The sequence below is a fragment of the Castor canadensis genome, chromosome 6 (genome assembly GCF_047511655.1).
Source record: "Castor canadensis chromosome 6, mCasCan1.hap1v2, whole genome shotgun sequence".
NCBI lineage: Eukaryota > Metazoa > Chordata > Mammalia > Rodentia > Castoridae > Castor > Castor canadensis.
Genome location: NC_133391.1, coordinates 46,092,395 through 46,112,935, shown reverse-complemented (window position 1 = coordinate 46,112,935; position 20,541 = coordinate 46,092,395). Strand labels below are relative to the sequence as shown.

General features: G+C 35.2%; 1 protein-coding gene and 1 pseudogene across 2 annotated transcripts in view; one reads left to right on the top strand and one right to left on the bottom strand.

The window, feature by feature from the left end:
* Hfm1 (helicase for meiosis 1) overlaps positions 1-20,541 on the bottom strand; it is a 117,790-nt gene that overhangs the window by 14,000 nt on the left and 83,249 nt on the right. For both annotated transcript variants that reach the window (XR_012448942.1, XM_074076498.1), the window contains exons 29-32: positions 17,459-17,562; positions 16,876-17,022; positions 3,163-3,243; positions 2,802-2,917 (exon numbers count right to left, since the gene is read on the bottom strand). Coding sequence is in view for 1 of the 2 variants with exons in the window: in XM_074076498.1 (XP_073932599.1) it covers positions 2,802-2,917; positions 3,163-3,243; positions 16,876-17,022; positions 17,459-17,562 (448 nt within the window). In the remaining variant the exon portion in view is untranslated. The remainder of the gene's footprint in view (positions 1-2,801; positions 2,918-3,162; positions 3,244-16,875; positions 17,023-17,458; positions 17,563-20,541) is intronic.
* On the top strand, positions 18,975-20,157 carry LOC109679284 (sorting nexin-6 pseudogene; annotated as a pseudogene).

The following is a 20,541-nucleotide window of genomic DNA, read 5'->3' as shown; positions in this document are numbered from 1 at the left end:
ATAATAATAAAAACAGCATGGTACTGGCACAAAAACAGACATGAAGACCAGTGGAACAGAATAGAGGATCCAGATATGAAGCCACACAACTATAAGCAACTTATCTTTGACAAAGGAGCTAAAAATATACGATGGAGAAATAGCAGCCTCTTCAACAAAAACTGCTGGGAAAACTGGTTAGCAGTCTGCAAAAAACTGAAACTAGATCCATGTATATCACCCTATACCAAGATTAACTCAAAATGGATCAAGGATCTTAATATCAGACCCCAAACTCTTAAGTTGATACAAGAAAGAGTAGGAAATACTCTGGAGTTAGTAGGTATAGGTAAGAACTTTCTCAATGAAACCCCAGCAGCACAGCAACTAAGAGATAGCATAGATAAATGGGACCTCATAAAACTAAAAAGCTTCTGTTCATCAAAAGAAATGGTCTCTAAACTGAAGAGAACACCCATAGAGTGGGAGAAAATATTTGCCAATTATACATCAGACAAAGGACTGATAACCAGAATATACAGGGAACTTAAAAAACTAAATTCTCCCAAAACTAATGAACCAATAAAGAAATGGGCATGTGAACTAAACAGAACTTTCTCAAAAGAAGAAATTCAAATGGCCAGAAAACACATGAAAAAATGCTCACCATCTCTAGTAATAAAGGAAATGCAAATTAAAACCACACTAAGATTCCACCTCACCCCTGTTAGAATAGCCATCATCAGCAACACCACCAACAACAGGTGTTGGCGAGGATGCGGGGAAAAAGGAACCCTCTTACACTGTTGGTGGGAATGTAGACTAGTACAACCACTCTGGAAAAAAATTTGGAGGCTACTTAAAAAGCTGGACATCGATCTACCATTTGATCCAGCAATACCACTCTTGGGGATATACCCAAAAGACTGTTACTCCAGAGGCACCTGCACATCCATGTTTATTGCGGCACTATTCACAATAGCCAAGTTATGGAAACAGCCAAGATGCCCCAGCACTGACGAATGGATTAAGAAAATGTGGTATCTATACACAATGGAATTTTATGCAGCCATGAAGAAGAACGAAATGTTATCATTCGCTGGTAAATGGATGGAATTGGAGAACATCATTCTGAGTGAGGTTAGCCTGGCTCAAAAGACCAAAAATCGTATGTTCTCCCTCATATGTGGGCATTAGATCAAGGGCAAACACAACAAGGGGATTGGACTATGAGCACATGATAAAAGCGAGAGCACACAAGGGAGGGGTGAGGATAGGTAAGACACCTAAAAAACTAGCTAGCATTTGTTGCCCTTAATGCAGAGAAACTAAAGCAAATACCTTAAAAGCAACTGAGACCAATAGGAAAAGGGGAACAGGTACTAGAGAAAAGGTTAGATCAAAAAGAATTAACCTAGAAGGTAACACACACACACAGGAAATCAATGTGAGTCAATGCCCTGTATAGCTATCCTTATCTCAACCAGCAAAACCCCTTGTTCCTTCCTATTATTGCTTATACTCTCTCTACAACAAAATTAGAGATAAGGGCAAAATAGTTTCTGCTGGGTATTGAGAGGGGAAGCGGGAGGGGGTGGAATGGGTGGTAAGGGAGGGGGTGGGGGCAGGGGGGAGAAATAAACCAAGCCTTGTATGCACATATGAATAATAAAAGAAAAATGAAAAAAAAAAATCTCTTCCTCTTTCTCTCCTCCTTCCTCTTTCCTTCTTCCTCCCTGAATACACATCTTTGTACATTCTTGCCTGGAATATTATTCTATCCCTCCCCCACCACTATTCTGGTGCCCCGCCTCTCTGTATCTGGCTTAGTCTTTGGGTCTCAATTACGTCTATTAGGAATCCTTTCCTGGCCATCAAATGTGCATTGAGTATACTTTCTATCTAACTGAACTATCTTATACATCTGTCATAGAATTACTCATCACATCATATTGAAAATGCCTATTTACTTATTTATATATCCTTCATTCAACAATAAATTCTATGAGAGGTGAGACTAAAAGTGTCTTATTTATCAGTATGTCTTGACAGCCTGGCATATTCTTGATGCTCAATGAATATGGAAAGGAGGAAGAAAAAAATATGAAAGGAAAAAAGGGAAGAAGGAAGACAGGAAAAACTTATGCTAACAAAAAATTATCCTAAGAGAAGGTGGTGATCATTTCAAACCTCGTGCCTTTTCCTATTTCTCAACATTCTCCCATTTTAGTCTCATGACTTTATTCTTATAAATCTTTATTTTTATAAAAAGTCCTAGAAAAGGGATTTTCTAGGATATGATGACTTAGACTTAAGATAAATCTGCTAGTGACTGGCCTACCAACAAGTTGAAACTCATTCTTTCATCATGTGGAAGGAAAGCTCTTGCTCAGTACTCATCTAAATGCAAGAACCCACAGTCCAGCACAGATTGAGCCAAGAAAGGATAAGAATGACTAGTTTCAACTGTTGCTGAACCAAGCCAATATCATATCTTCCTCTTTTTTCATCTTCTCTGGTTTTAAAAAAATAAAGGTAGGCTGGTGGTATGGCTCAAGTGATAGTATGCTTGCCTAGCATCCTCAAGAGCCTGGGTTCAAACTCCAATACTGAAAAATAAATAAATAAATAAATAAATAAAGAGGGAGAGGTGATATATGTTCTAAAGGTAGATGTCTACAATGATTATAAATAATAGTCATATTCCTAGAGAAACCCACAAGTAAAACTAAATTATACTGTGGATACCTACTAATTGATACACAGAACAAATGAGATTTACTTTCACTTAATTGTAGAGCAAACAAATGCTTCAAAACAACCTTGAGACGCTTAACTGGAGGAAGAGATGAAACAGCATTCCTGTTTCTTAAGTCAGACAAATATGAAGAAATTGCTGACTCTTTAACCTCTGACTTCTGAGCAACTCCAGTTTTACCTATAAAAAGAAATTTCAAATTATTTGTTAATCTCTAGATAGTATTCAATATAAAGCCAATCTGTCTTTAACATTTCAAATCTATTATTTACTTTTTTCATCTTGCCCCCAAAAGAAGGAAAATTATTTAAGAGTTATAAGTTAAAAGGTATAAATGAGGTTATATATAATTAGGATGCCATTACTATGTGTTAAAGTCCTTTCAACTTTTAATGCCTGAAATAAACTTATCTTATGGAACTCACAGCAATCATGTCCACATGTATGTTTATTTTTACAATGATGATTGCATTCTCGGTTCCCAGGTTTTTTGCAGGGAGTCATTGCTAAATTAAATAAGAGAAACAAACATTATTACATCTATTATTATTAATTAAATATAAATCATTTTATCCAGACTCTTTTCTCTCAGATAACACAAGAAGATTATGATTTTCTTACTTCCTCAAATGTTAACCTATGCAATTTTTAAGATATTTCTTTCTTTATTTTTATTAGTGTATACAAGTTATAGAAAAGGGGTTTCGTTGTGGTATTTCCATACATTCATATAATGCACTTTGATCAAATTCACCCCCTCTATTACTCTTTCTTATCCTCTCTCCCCCTTTTTAATAATTTTTAACAGGTTTGGATTTTCTATTTTCATACGTGCATATGAAATACTTTGATCATATTCATCCCCTTGGTACTCTATCTTTTCACTCTTGCCACCCCCGGTTGGTTCCCACCCCCATACTGTTGGTTCCCTGACCTTTTAAAAGGTATTTGTAATAACAGTTCCTGCTTCATTTTAGCTCCACTGGCAGCTTTTTTACAAGGAACACCTAGCTACTTATACAAGCTTCTTTCAGCCTCCTTGGTAATAAATAGAGCCAAATACAGCAGACTATCCGTAACAAATTTTGTCCTGAATGAAGTGAGAATGAAGGTAGAGATTTATAACTTATCTCTTCTTTATACTTAAGCCTGAGAATCTGGAAAGAACAAGCCTAATGGCATTTTTGATGGCACCCCTGCTAGTTACTAAATAGGACACTATATAGATTTAATAAATCTTACAAATAAATGCTGTAGGAATATAAAGTTTGCTATATGAATTCAAATAAATAGATTACTTCCAGCATAACTTCTCAAAGACAGAAACAATATATCCAAGTATATAATTTATTCTTCATTTACTGTATTTAAAATAGGCTTAAAAAAAATCTTACTGCTGACTAGTAACATGGAGGGGAGAGATATTTGAATTGGTCCTTGAAGGACAGATAGGAACTGGACATTAAAAGGGAACAAGGGGAAAGTATTGCAGATGGACAGCATAATGGCCAAAGGCATAAAACCACAGATTGTAGAGACTGACAACAATTTATTTTGCTGGAACATACATTTTAAGTGACCTGGAAATGTTGAAGATGGAAATGTTGAGAGCTTTGAAAATCTTTACAACCTTTCTTGGCCCTTTACTCCTCATTTTCAGTACCATTGTTCAACCAGGTCTTTTCAAGTCACAGCACATCTACTTGATGATAACATATGTGTAGTAGCTTAGGGTAAATGGAGGAAACTGCTCACTATATGAGGCAAGTGACTGCTCTCTCTTTGGGCTTAGCAGGTCAAGGAATTAGGTACTGTTATGGTTTGGGCTTGAAGTATCCTCCCAAAAGTGCATGTATTGAAGACTTAGCCCCCAACTGGGGGATCCAATCATTGGGAGGTGACTGGACCATGAGAGTTCTGCCTTCATTAATATATTAATTCACTGATGGATTCATAATTTAATGGCATTACTGGGAAGTGGGGCCTGGCTGGAGAAAGTACGTGTCTGGGGAACTGCCTTTGAAGACACATTTTCCCTGGTCCTTTCTTTTTCCTTTCTGTTTTCTGGTTGTCAGGAGGTGAGCATCTCTGCTGCACCATGCCCTTCCGCCATGGTACGCCACCTCACAGGCCCAAAAACCTTTGAAGCCTTAGCCAAAATAAGTCCTTCTTCCATTAAAATTGTTTCTTTCGGGTATCTGTTACAGTGACAAAAAAAAAAAAAAAAAAAAACTAACACACGTACTGATAAGTAATTTAAAAAATCTCTTTAATGATGTCTATTAAATTGACTTTTACATCCTGCATTTCTGTATTAGGTCAGTATGTGATAAAGAGATACATGAATTTTTTAGCTAAGCCTGACAGACTAAGAGACATATTTTTTTTAGGGGACAGTATTTAGTATATAAATGATTAAAAGACATTTTTAAAAAAAAATCCCTGGCAGCTGAAAGTTGACAGCTGAACATAAAGTTCCCAACTGCACATAAACAACTTTGAGAGTATAAACAATACTCAGATAAGACCACTCTGTGACCATAGTGGAAAGCAGAGATAAGACTACCATGTAATTATTTGAGACAAATGCTCAAGAACCACAAAAATAATGAAACATCTCCCTCTTCTGGCTAACAGAGATGACTACTATTTTTAAAGTCTACCTTCAAAATAAAAAGTGTCAAAATAACCAATACCTCACTTTCTGAGAGTACCCAATTTAGAAACTGAGCTCAGCTTTCCTGAAACCCTTCTAAGACTCACCCAACTTATTTTGAAATCCTGTAAGTTCCTTCCAACTCCTTCAGCTGATCTACAGTTCAACTGTGTTGTGCTAGCATTTGCTGCACCATGTTAAATAAGCCTAATTTTCCTCAAAGACAGCTATGTTACTAGTAACAAAGGGGGACAGGCTTTGAATTTAACACTACTTTGCAAAGAGTGCCATGACTTACTGGTTAAAAAGGTATGCCCCAAGTCATAATCTCATCACTTCTCACTTAGACCAGTAGTAACTGGTTTGTATCCAGACCTCCCTGCTCCAATTTATTTTATATAGTGTTGCTTAATTAAGCCCCCAAAAGTTCAACTCTGATTAGATAATTTGTCTACTTGGCAACATTAGCTACTACTTCCTCTTGCCAACAAAACTAATTCCATATTCAAGGTTCTGCACAATCTAATTCCAACCTCCCTTTCTAGCACCCATAATGACCCTACATCCATCAAAACATATTCACTTTCCATTCTTCAAGTAGTCACATACCATTATTTATGCCTTTGATACTACCTCGTTTTAGAAGATCCTCTCTTCTATGTCTTTCTGAAGCCCATCAACTTTCAAAGCAGCTCAAAAGGCATCTATATCACATAGATGGAGTGATCTATGTCATCGAGGTCTATTGTGATCACTTCATCTGAGTGATTTCTCTCCTTTAAACCTGTATGGCCTTTTCTTTATGCCTCTTGCTTACTGTGTGCCACCTTATATCTAATATACTTACAGAAAAAACATGAAGTGAAGTACAGGGCACACTAAACGAGAGTAAAAACATGAGCTCTAATATGGGCTCTCATCTCATAGAGAAGAAAGGACAAAACAAAATTAAGTATATAAGAGCATTTTAAAATTAAATGACAAATGAGATATTAATATGTATATTATCTCTACTATTGTATTAATTCAAGATTACACAAATAATTATAAAATTAAAATGATTTTAAGTGCTATGAAGGAGAGGTACACTGTGCTATGTGATAACAGGGAGTACTGCCCTGGTCAGAAATGTTAAGCAGAGGAATGTTGAAGAAAGAGTAGGAGTTAACATGGTAAAGAGGCAGGAGAAAGAGAGGATAGCATATATGCTCTATGACAAGCGAAAGCATGGCCCACTGAAGAAACTGAAAGGAGGTCAGTGTGGCTGATGTTCAGCAAGTGAGTACACGAGGCTATATTGTTAGAGAAGACAGCCTATGTTTGTAGGGGAAAGGCTCAAATATACCATAGTACCCTGGCAATCACATGTCTCCACATAGGCCATGTAGAAAAGGATTAACTATTGGTAGATGTCCTGTGATCCTTCCTGAACATGGCAAGATGGGCAGTCTTATGAGGAGCTATTTCTTATCTGACTCCTTAGCTTGCAAGAGGCTGCCATAAAGCAGTTTCTTATCTGCTTCTCTGATTCCAGGAGGCCATGGAACTTTCCACTTTGCCCCTGGTTCTGATATTGCTGGCTATAAAACTGCTTAGCTGCAGCATAGGATTCACATCTCAAAAACAAAGCAACACATCACTCCTATCACATGACCCCTCTAGTTCAGTGACATCCTGTGAGATTAGGGATGTATTACCATGCTGATCTTCCTTTGTTGTCTGTAGAAGAATTTAACTGTTTAAATCCCTTAGGGTCTCTTGTGTTCTTCCCAGCCAAATCTAAGGAAGTAAGGCAAGACCATGTATCATGCCATCACATTGCTGTTTAGGGCTGTGTGGAACCTTGTAGGACATGCGATGAATTTTGATTCTAAAAGCTATAGGAAATCATTGAAGTGTTTTAACCAAAGAGAGGACATGCTACATTTGCATTTTGAAAAACATCATTCTATGGAATGTAATATAAATTTGAGACAAGCCAGAATGGATACCACAAAACTATTTAGGAGGTTACTACTGTAGCAGTCAAGGCAAGAAAATGATGGAACTCAATTTACAGTGATAGTAGTAATAGAAAAAAGTGGGCTGATTTTTTTTTTTTTTGGTGGGTCTGCAGTTTGAACTCAGGGCCTTATACTTACTAGGCAGGCACTCTACCAGCCCTTTTTTGTGCTGGGTATTTTCAAGATAGGGTCTTGCAAACTAATTGCCTGGTTGACTTTGCACTGTGATCCTCCTGATCTCTACATTCTGAGTAGCTAGATAAGTCATCAGCACCCAGCCAAATGGACTGATTTAAGAGACACATATGGAAGGTAAAAATATTTTTTTAGTGCAGAATTAAATGGAGTGCTTTTCTTTCTTAAGCAGTATAATGCTTTCCCTAAAGTTTTACTGATTTCCTTTTAGTTTAGCAATTACAGCTTTAAGTTTCTTAAAGTTCATCCAATATTTCAGAGATAAAGACAAATATAAGAAAACACCTCATCCATTTATTCCCCCCTCATAGACACCTCCTTCCTTGAGCCCTTCGTCCTCTTCCTAATGCAACAAAAGTATATCCTATTGCTGTCATCCTGGAACTTCCTTTCATTAAGTTCTTGAGCTGAATCCACTACACCTGGATTCTTTGACCTTTTCTATCCTTGCTAACTATCTTGAAGCAACTGCCTTAGATGTGTGAGTGAAACTTCTGTACCTTTGAATGTATTGAGTTGTTATCTTACTTTAACACTTAATTAAGAATTTAATCTGGTTATAGAACACAAGGTTAAAATCATTTATCCCCTAGAATTTAAAGTCCAATCTCTTCTTAGTATCCAGTGATGCTTATAAAAAAGACTATAACAACTTTGATTTTTGTTCCTTGGAAACATTTATGATTTTCTCTTTATCCATGATACTCTGAAATGTTATAATTATGTCTCGTTTGCATCTTCTTCATTAATCCTGCCTGGCATTAAGTAAGCTTTTTAAATGTGTAGACTGATGTCTCACTTTAGGTCTAGAAAATTTTGTCAGTTTTTTTCTTCTGATTTGTTTGTTCTCTCTGGAACATTTGTTGGTCAGATATTAGACTCCTAGATTGCCCCTCTTTGACTCTTATATTTGTTTTGTTATATTTTTGTCTTCATTTAGATTGCACTTTTGTTTAGATGACCTGAACTAGAGGCTCAGTGTCTGTTTCTGATCATAGATTTTTACTTCCCTGTGCTTGCTCTTGTTCTTTTAAAAATGGCATCTTATTGCATTTTATGGCTGAATTTTAATTTTGAATTTTCTGAGGTTACTACTTAAAATTTATTAAGTTTTATTACATTCATGATTCTGTTGCTCTTTCATTCCACTTTCTATTTACTTATTTTGGACTTTCACATATTCCACATTTTCTTCAAATAGCTGACCATTCTTGGTTGTCTGCCTATAAGGTATTCCTATTATATCTCCAATTCAATGAGATATGAATTCATACAGTTGTTAAGTACATGCTCAAAACTATGCTCTTAATAAACAGCAAATTGGAGATTCTAATTTGTATACTCCAATTCCAGAGTCTGCTCTTCTGAACCATTCTGCCTCCCTCTTATGCTATATCTGCTTTAGTTCTCCCCAGGAGATTCATTTAATTTATTTCGAGAAGAAATCTATTATTTTGGAGATGAGAAGAGGAAGAAAGAAATGCCGTGTAAGTTGTTCTTTTTGCCATGAGGAATTACCTTTGTCTCTTAACTCAAAACTTCTAAAAAGACACACTTTTAAACATTGCCACAAGATGGAGACAAATGAACATGTATACACATTTGCTTCTGCTAGAGAAAACTAACCTGGATCTGGAAATCTCTAGATTCTGAGGGCTTCCAAAAATTTTAAAGCAGAGTTGGCAAGCCTTGTCAGGAATGAGAACTGTTCCTATTTTTCCCCCTCTATTTTATTTAGAAACGGTACCTAGAAAATATAAGTACTCCTCCCTCCACCCCAACCCACACTGCTCTGTACATCTTGAGAATGATATGAATTTGTCTTATTAACAAATATAAGCTTTAAGAGTTTGATGATTATAAAGATAAGGATCTTGGTGAAAATTAACCAAAGGTGCATTAAAAAAATACTTTAAAGTTAGAATATCCCATACTCCATATTATCATAATCTAAAATGCACATATTTTTGTAGTTTTGCAAGTATTTAAGGTGAAGCAAATTTATTAATAATGGCAACTAGAAATGCATTGAACTATACTCTCTGAACTGAATACAAGATAATCTCTAACTTAACAATGGCTCAACTTAATGATTTTCAACTTTACAATGGTTGAAAAGTAATATGTGTTCAGTAGAAACCAAACTTCAAATTTCCGAGTTTTGATCTTTTTCCAGGCTAGCTATGTGTTGCAATACTTTCTTGCAGTACAGGCAAATGGTAGTAAGCCTCAGCTCCATCAACCAGGTGATCATGAGGGCAAACAACTGAGACTCTACAGGGTATGATGTTACTAAATTATGGCATTCAGTAGGTTAGATGTATTAAATGAATTTTCAACTATGGTAGTTTCAATTGATAACGATGATGATAGGTTTATCTGGACATATCCACATAAGTAAAGCAGCCCTGGCATCAGCATGTCTGACAAGAGATCAAACTAGTGAACTTTGGATTGTTTTGAAAAAGCCCTAATTGTTTGTCACAACATTAGTAGGAGAAATTTATGGCCCCTTCATATTTGTTAGTGAGAAAGAAAATGAAGATAGTGTATGAATATTATGTTTAAAGGTATAACTGTCTATCTTTATTTGGGGACATATGAATTTTTATGTAAGAATTGAATTATACAATGAGATGTACATAAATTCATAAGATTTGAGATGGATGTATATGTATGTATGCAAATATGTGAGCATGTGTAATAAAACATTACTTGTCTAATAGGACACATCTTTTGTCTGCTTTCTGCAGGGTTGTGCTATATGGGGAGGAACTTCTGCCAGTATAAAAGGCTCACGCTAGTAGAAAGCATAGCAGACATCTCAGCTTTCACTACAGTTGCAATTAACAGAAACAATTCAAGCTATTTAAAACAAAAAAACTGATGCTTGGTGGAAAAATATGTGAATATAGCTACAGAATCCAAAAGCAATAATGCAGCTAGGTTTTAGAAGGGACTAGAACCAGGAAATGGAAAACCATCAGAAGCTCAGCTCTGGCATTCTCACCTCTGCTTCACTTTGTACCTCTGCTTTACTCTTCTCTTTCACAGTACATCTATCTTTGGTTCTTTCTGTAGATGGTAAAGAATGATCATCTGACGGTGAGCTTATGTTATAGTACCGCAGTCCTAATCTCAAACTGTCTTTCTTAAAATGAAGTATTTCCTCCCTTCTGGGAATTTGGATTCAGACTAAATAATGATCCTGGTTCCTGATAATTTTTCAGTCAGGAAAATAGTGGCCAGAATGGAGATTTGAGGAAAAGGTAGTATAAACAATACAACTATAGCCTACTACTTTGATGTGGGAGTCACTTGTAAGAGAAAGAAGGTTGTTGAAATTTAGGCAGAAATCCTTCTTCCTTTTTTATGTACAAATATATACACAATGAGATTTTTTTTCTTTAAGAAATGTCTTTTGTTGAACACACATGCAGAGTTCTATCTGGTACTTTCTTCGAAGGAGAATTGCTCTAACATAAAATGTTAAGCTTTATAAATACTTCTAGTTTTCTTAAGTAGTTATATCAATTTATACTTACATTAGTGATTGAGAATAATGGTTGTTATAAATTTTTACTCCCCCACTATCTAATGAGGTTAAATATTGTTTAATATTTTAGTGACTTTTGGATATCCTCTATATTTTGAAGTATCTATACAATCTCATGCTCATTTTCCTAATAATTTATTTTTTTCTTATAGACATAGGGACTCTTTGTATATTATATATAATATAGTTCTTTGCCAGTGTATTAGTTTGCTAAGGCTGCCATAACAAGGAGTGTTAAAGATTGACTTTCTTTGACAACAGAATTTATTTTGTCACAATTCTGGGAGTTACAAGTTCAAGATCAAGGTGTTGGTAGGGTTAGCTTCTTCTGAGGCATCTCATTCTTGGCTTGTGAACTGGCTGTGTTTCTCTCTTATGTCTTTACATGGTTTTCCCTCCTTATGTGTCTGTGTTCTAATTTCTTCTTTTTATGAGGACACCTGTCATAATGGATTAGGATTCACTCTAATGATGTCATTTTAACTTAATTATCTCTCTATAGACCCTGCCTCCAAATAAAGTCACAAATGAGAACTTTAATGTACAAATTTTGGGAGGATACAATTCAGCCAGGTATATGTATGAATTTTTTCTAATATTCTGCAAATTGCTGTTCTCTCTTACTGGTGTCTTTTTGATGAATAGAACTGTGTTGACTTAACACAGTCAAGTTAATAAAATTAAAAGTTAGAACTTTCTGTTCTGTGAAGGAAATCTATCAATTCCAGGGTTTGCAAGATCTATTTTTCCTCTAAAACTTTTATTATTTCTCTTTCACATTTAAATCAGCCATTTATTTGGAAATAAATTTTGTTGAGAGTATGAATATGGGATGAAGATACAGTCTGTGTTCATTTTCTGTTGCTTTAACAAAATACTGGAGGCTGGGTATAGTATTTTTATTCTTATTGTCATTATTATTATTATTATTAATTGGTGGTACTGGGGTTTAAACTTGTTCTTGCTCTACTATTTGAGCCATGTCCCCAGTCCTTTTTCACTTTGGTTATTTTTCAAATAGGGTCTCAGATTTTTGCCCCAGGCAGGCCTTCAACAATGATCCTCCTACCTATGCCTCCCATGTACCTGGGATTATAGGTATGTATCACCATACCTAGCTTATTTGTTGAAATAGGGTCTCAACAACTTTTTGTCTGGGTTGGCCTTGAACAGCAACCCTCTCGATCTCCTTCTCCTGAGTAATCATGATTATAGGGTGCACCACCATTCCTGGAGAGGCTGAGTACTTATAAAGGAAAGAGTTTTACTTATCTCAGTTTTGGAGGCTCAAAGTCCAAGACTGGATAGCTTTAGCTGTTCAGCCTTTAATTAGGATCCCTTGGATTGCATCACAATATAGAGAAGAAAAGGAAAGGAAACTGCTTGCTTAAAGAAGAGGCCAATCAAGTGAGTATACTTACTTTGTAATAACCTGCTGCCCTTAAGGACAGGTGTGACCCACCAGACCCTGCCTCTTAAAGGCAGCAACGCAGCAACACGGGGGACCAAGCTTACAGCACACAAACCTCTGGGGTGACACACTCAAACCATATCCTGCACAATTTTTTTTTCAATAGGAACATTCAATTGATCTAACCTCATTTACTGAAAGATCATCCTTGTCTCCACTGTGTGGTCATAAATCACTGTCATAAATCAGTCATAAATCATAATATTTATGATATCATTTCTTTCTAATTGTTTAAGAACATTTAGTGGTGAAGCCATATGAGTTTCGAGTTTTCTGTGTGGAAAGATTTTTAATAATTGCTTCTATTATATTACTAGTATCAGACATTTTCATTTTTCTGGTCAGTTTTTGTAAGTTTTGCTTTTCAAGGAACTTTTTTCCCATTTTACTTCAAACTCTATCAAACTTATTGCTGTGAAGTTTTGAATATGTCTTGTCTTCATGCTTTTGATCTTCAATAACTTTTTGTTTGTATTATTTGTAGTGATACCCTTTTTTCATTCTTGATATTATTAATTTCTGTTTTTTCTTCTTTATGTTTGCTTGGATTTGTAGGAGCTTCATAATTGTATTCATCCTTACAAAGAACTAAATCTTGGCTTCATTGGTCTTTCTCTGCCAAACATTTGCATCCTGTATTCATTGATTTCTACTTTTATCTCTATTATTCCTTTCCATTTATATTCTTCACATTTAAGAAAAATACTTTCTGAATATATTCCACATATATTTAAATTCTTCAAGTCATTTCAATTGTTGTTTTACACAATTTATACTAACCATGTACTCATCCTTTTTACAATTTTTCATTCCCTCCTGCATTTCCATCTGTGATCACTTTCCTCCAACGAACTTATTGTAGTATTTATTATAAATTCAGGCTGAAAACTTAGTAATAGTGATGTCACTATTAAATTATTTTATTCTGTCTCTATTTCACTTCCATTTGAAGGATACTGTCTACTGCATATAGAAATCAAATTGGCATCATTTTGAAGCTACATGCCTTTATCTTCCAGTTTCCATCACTACTGTTGAAAAGTTAGCAGCCTGTTTTACTGTTGCTCTTTTGAAGGTAATGTGTACTTTTTCTCTGCTTGTTTTTTTAAGATTTTCAGTAGTTTTGCTACAGTGTGCCCAGCTGTGGTTTTCCGTGTATTTATTTCTGCTTACAGTTTGCCAAAATTCTGACTGTGCTTTGATGTCTTTCATTATTTTGAAATGTGCTCATCCTTTCTGTCTTTGAATATTGCTTTTGTCCCATTCCCTTTCTACTTTGCCTCTGAGCAAAGTAGACCTTTTGAGTATTATGTTCTTTGAGTTCTTCTGTCTGTGGGCTTCAGTTTGGATATTTTCTATTGATGTATCTTACAATTCACAACACCTGTCTTTGGTTATATCTATTCTATTATAAAATCTACATAATGAGTTCTTCACTTCAGATTTGGTATTTTTGAATCCTAGCAAGTCCATTTAAATGACTAGATTTAGGATTGGAGTTGTAGTTCAGAGGAAAGAGCACTTTCCTAGTGTGCACGAAGTCCTGAGTTCAATCCCAGCAGCACACACACACACACACACACACACACACACACACACAGAGACTACATTTAATTTTCAAATGAAGCTCAAATTTCAATTTTCTGGTGAAATTTTCCATTCTTTCATATGTTTAGTCTATTTTTCCTCTATTTTCTTGAAAATATTAATCACAACTATTTTTCAGTCTTTATATGGTAACTCAACTATTTGACTCTATAGATTTGCTTTATTTTCTTTATATAGGTAATTATCAGCCATATGGTCTTGCTTCTTTGCTGGCCTTAAAATTTTTTTATTATATGGCATTCATTGTATCTGTGGGTTTAGATTATGTTTTATTCCATCAGAGGGGGTTTCCCTTTCCCTCTGTCAGGCAAACATGGTGAGTGGCTGATCATGTAAACCCCTTTGTAGTATATAGCCTACTAGACTGTTAATGAAGAACCTATGGGTCCCCCCTTGACTCTTTAGCTCTAGCTTGAATGATTCTTTCTTCTCTGGAGCTTTAGTTCCTTTAGAGCTTATTATTTCCACAAATTTCTGATGCACTAAAAATTATATTTTTGTAACATTGTATTAGTCAGCTTTCTATTACTATAATAAATACCTAAGATAATCAAATCATAAAGAAAAAAGGCTTCTTTTGGCTCACAACATTAGAGATTCCAGTCCACGATCACTTGGCTGAGGTAGTACATCAAGGCAGGAGCACGTGGCAAAGCAAAACTGCTCAAAGACCAGGAAGCAAAAAAGAGAAAGAGAAGGGGCTGGGCTACTATAATCCCCTTAGAAGGCCCCATCACCTCCAGTGACCTAAAGATCTCCCATTAGGCTCCACCTCTTAAAGGTTCCATGCTCTCCTAGGAACCAAGTCTTTAAAACATGGGCCTTAAAGTCTGTAGGTATAGCTCAGTGGTACTCACTTGCCTAGCATGCAATCCCTAGTACTATAAAAAACTAACAAAAATGTCATTCTTTAGTGGACATTTAAGAACCAAAGTATAGCACTTATATATGTGCTACTACAGAAGCATTGGCTTGCTATGAACTATTATCCCCTAACCAGAAATGGATGCTCTTCAGGGCTTCTTCTAAAGAAGAAGAGATTGTACTCATGAGCTCATAGAATAATTCTAAATGTGATCGTTCTGCACTACTTACTCACTGCAGTTACTATCTAACTACCAAGACTATTCAGTGTGAATGACTATTCAGGTTACTTTGGTAGGAACTACTGCTCTCTCATTCCCCAGTACCTGTTAACTCCCCTTACTAGGGCAGAACAATGAAGAGGGAACCAAGTGATGAGGAAGAGCTGAATAATAGACTACCCATGCCTCTTGTTAACAATATTTATCACTGCTTTACAGATTTGACTGTGGAATCATATAACTATTTTACATTATTATAAAATAATGTTAAGTTTTTAAGTCTAGTCCTAATAACATAAAATAAAATAAAATGAAAGAACATATACATATATCTAGTTAGAACATAGCCCCATATAGAGAATCTATTCCAAGTGATTTTAAAACACATTAATTTGACTATACATGCCTAGTGAGAGATATATTCTAATAACAGAAATATCCATAAGAATTCTTAAATTGTAATAATTGTGTTAAGAGTGTAACTTGGTGTTACTATTTTCAAATTATTTATTGTATATATAATGTGTATAAATGATGAAAAATGAATGACATTTTATGTCTGAGTCACTGAAAATCAAATTTTTCAGCATGTATGAAAGATATACTGATAATTGAGACCAAGGACAAAGCCTACACATTTACATTTGATTTGGACCTATAAGTGTAAATTATACATAAAAGTATGATGCATTTCATCTTTCAAAACAAAAAAATATCACATATTTCCTAACTTTGTGCATGGAAAAAGTCCAAGAGATAATGACCACTCAATGGACAGAAAACTACTATCATTAAAAAAAAAAACAAGGATCCTTGGAGAAAAAGCTGATTATGGATATAAAGTTAGAATAGCATATCAACCTGCACAGAAAGAAAGCTGTCAAAAGTACGAGGGATAAGCCAAAAGGACTCAGGAGCCAATCTGGTATATCTATATGTTATCAAGAGAGTGTTTATCTACAACATTTATGAGACAATTGGTAATTTGAACATTTAGATGTACAAAAGCAATGTAGTTTTATTTTTTAAAAAACCCTTACCACTTATAAATATATATTGAAGCATTTTAGAGGGAATGATGTGATATCTGAGATTTGCTTCAAAATATGAAAGAGGAAAATTTAAGTAAGATATGGGTAAAACAACACTAGCCATGAGTCAATCAATATTTAAGTTGACTAATTAGTACTCAGAGTTCATTATGTACTTCTTTCTACTGCTGTGCATGTTTGAAAATCCACATAATAAAAAAATTAAAAAATTAAATTCATTTTCAGTTCAGTCTGCATCAAATCTATAAATATTTGTATATCACTTCTTCTCCCCCTGACAATAGCCATGGTATGAGAAAAGGGAAAATGTATATAGAAAGACTAATCAATTTTGCCCCAATTTGAAAAACAGTAAGTATAAGAGAGAATTCCTACTGTTCCTTACTAATATCTGAAACCTAAATATCCAATTCCAGAGTATTCACAATCTGAGTGGAGCAGTACTATCATGATTCTCCTCCCTGGCCATATTGGTGTTTTAATATAAAATAGAAATTAACAGAGCTATTTACCTTTACTAGGTCCTGTTACATTAGCTCTACCTGGATGTATAGAATGAGAAATCTCTGTTTCTGATTTTCTTTGCATAATTATTTGATTTCCAAACCTCTTGGGTCCTAGGTAAAAGATCGTAAATTTCTGCTGAATATCAAGTCCAACTGGAAACAGAAAAAAAGTATACAAATGCTTATTTAAGTCATATAAATCCACACATGAGACAATTTATTTCTTTTATATTTCTTATATTACTGCAACTCTACAGCTAAGAATTCCAGGAAATTAAAATATTTTTAAAAGATTGAAAAATACAACAAATGAATATTTAAACATTATTATCATAAAAAATGTCCCTCTAACAATTGAAATTTAACTTTGATGGAAAATGAAATGTCTGTAAGTCAACAAATAAAATGTGAATTATATTTTCTTGGTCCATGTTATATTTTCCATGTCTACAGGAAATTCCCTTAAATTTTATTAATATTATGCAAATATATCATTTCTATGTATTTATTATTTTTTGCATCAGTACAAAGAAATAATTTCAAATAGTGTATTTTTGCATTCACGTCTTCATTACATCAGCTAACTTACCAAAATCAGAACTAATTAGATTTATGCTAAGATCTTCAGATAGAAGAGCTCTCTTCACATCAATTTTTTTAACCCAATTTCCAGTTTTTAGCAAAACAGAATCCCTGAAAAATAGCAATACATAATTTAAATAGTGATCCAAATACTAATTGGTCCTTTCTAGTAGTAAACTGATTACTGAGAACTATCTTTCCAAATTCTAAGGTGGGAGAATAAAGTATCAATGAACTATTAAGTTTAGCTGATTCAAAGTTACAATAACTCACTGAGGCCCACCTGGAATATATAGTTGACAGTAACACAATTTGTGCCTAAATTACTACCACTTTAAATTGGCTATCCATAAGTTAAATCTATTTGTAAAAACATCAATAATAGCTTTTAAAATGATTTGAATTAGGTTTTTTGGGGGGAGGGGTATGAGGGTGTGACTGAAATGGTGAAGTGGAAAGGCATCAGGCTAGCAAGCACAAGGTCTGAGTTCAAACCCCAGTACCACCCCCTGCCCCTGCAAAAAAGGTGGGGGTTTTGGCACACCTGGCAAAGAGTGCCTTTCTAGGCAGGTACTCTACTACTTGAACCATTCCACCAGTTCTTTCTGTATTGGTTATTTTTGAGAAAGGGTCGTGCTTTATGCCTAGGCTGGCCTGGCATTTTGTGCTTCACCTCATAGCTTGGGATGACAGGCATACACCACTGTGCTTAGCCACTGGTTGAGATGAGGGTCTCACAAACATTTCGCCTGAGCTGGTCTTAAAAAGCAATCCTCCCGAGTAGCTAGGATTAAAGTCTTGAGCTACTGTGACTGACCTTTTTTTTTTAAGACAGATTCTCACTATTTAGTCCAACCTGGCCTTGAACTCAAGATCCTCTTGCCACCCTCTCCTCACCACCACTAGTTGGTGGTATTTCAGATGTGGGCCACCACACCCAGCTGAAGTAGTTTGTATCTAATAAGGTCACAAAAAAACTAGCAACAAATTTCATGATTGAACTTAGCTTAATCTAACATAGGGTTATCATTAGATTTAATAGTCATTCAGAACAAAGATTTGTACAAGTGTGCTACAGTTAACTGCAGGAGAGCAGCTAATAGTGAAAGGAATTATCCTATTATTTACTATAGTCCCTTAGGAACCTTCCATGGGACCTTTCAGGAAAGTATGTTCAAGTGTCCTGGCAACAATTAGAAGATTCCCATTTTAGAGTTACTATCATTTCTAAGCTTACAACACAGTAACATAGGTAAGAGCACAGGCTCTGGAGTCAGAATACTTAAGGCTCAAATCTACATTCTGCTATGAACTAGTCATATGACCTGGTTGAAGTGACTAAGATCTCTTTTTTTTTCTTTTATTATTCATATATGCATACAAGGCTTGGTTCATTTCTCCCCCCTGCCCCCACCCCCTCCCTTACCACCCACTCCGCCCCCTCCCTCTCCCCCCCACCCCCTCAATACCCAGCAGAAACTATTTTGCCCTGACTAAGATCTCTTTCTCTTATCCTAGTAGCCATGATGGAAGGCCTGGACAATGGCTCAGATGTCCTCTCAGAGAAAGACCGTGGACTTAAAACAATAAACGTAGGCTTTCAAAGTGATACTCCCCTGTAGGAATACCTTTCTGATGCTTTTAGTGAGAGGGATAAAGTAAAATCTGATGTTCAAACAAAGAGTTCACTGTCAAATTTTAAACAAAATGAGTTCTCTGTTGTACAGCAACATGAAGAATTTACCTGGCTTCATGATTACTTCATTGAAACTGAAGACTATGTAGGTCACATCATCCCACCATCACCACCAAGACATTATTTTGTTGCTTTAAGGGGAAAACTACAGAAGCTTGGAGAAGGAGAACTGCTGACAAAAGGAGGAACTCACAAAGATGAAACAGTATGTAGAAGCTGAATAGTTGGCAATATTCAAGAAGACAATTGCAATGCATGAAGTATTCCTATAAGATGTGGCAGCACATCTTATTTTAAGAAAAGATGTAAATTTCCATGTCTTTTTGGAATATAATCAAGATGAATGTGTGAGAAAAAAAAATAAAAAGAAAAATTTGAAGATTTCTTTAAAAGCATAGTTAAATCAGCAGATGGAATAAATGTTTCAGGTGTAAAGGATGTAGATCATTTTTTTGAGCAACAAACATTCCCTTTAGAGTATCATAACTGAGTTAAGAATGCATCCAAATCCGATAGGATGTCAAGATCCTACTATAGTACTACAGATGACTACAACAGAACTAGTTCTTCACTAAATGCTTTAGAAACTCAGGATTTACAAGATATATGTAAGTTTTTCCTCAAAGATTCAGAACTGTCTGAAATCAAGAAAAATGAGGACCTTAAACTTTCTGATCTTTTGAAATACTACTTAAAAGAATCTCAATCTGCTAAGGATCTCCTCTACAAAAGACCTAGGTCACATGTAGATTATGAAAATGCTAATAAAGCACTGGATAAGGTAAGAACAAAAATAATGATGTTTTAAAGGCTGAACCTTCCCAACAATTGCTTTCAGAAGTCTGAAAAAATATCTGAATCTTCAATACAACAACAATAGATTTTAAGACAAGAAGAGTTTCTACATTCAGAAAAATTTAATAGAGCTTGCTGAATTAAAACTAAAGCATGCAAAGAGTAACCTCCAGTTGGTGCAGAACTGCCTGGCAATGTTAGATAGAGACACATAAGCCATATTCCACCTTCCTATTAAAAAGGGCTGCTTTCCTTCAAATTATATTTTTGTTCTCTCAATGATGTTCAGCATTTATGCTCACTGGAAATGACAACAGTGAAACAGCTGACACAGTGCATCTACCCTTCTTTTTCTGAGGAACAGAGAAGCAACACAATGCACAGGTGATGCCAATTGTGTGACGTAAGGCTGCACTGTGTTCCCCTGGATAGTTGTCTCATCATGTACTCATCCTACTCAGAAGCCAAAGGTTCACTCTTTTTTAAAAGTAGCTTCTATAACTGTTTATTTTTTAAAAAGTAATCTCTGTTGCTGCCAATCTTACTTACCTTTAAGTAATTTTTGAAATTGAAACTTTTCAGAGTGCCTTTCATGAATT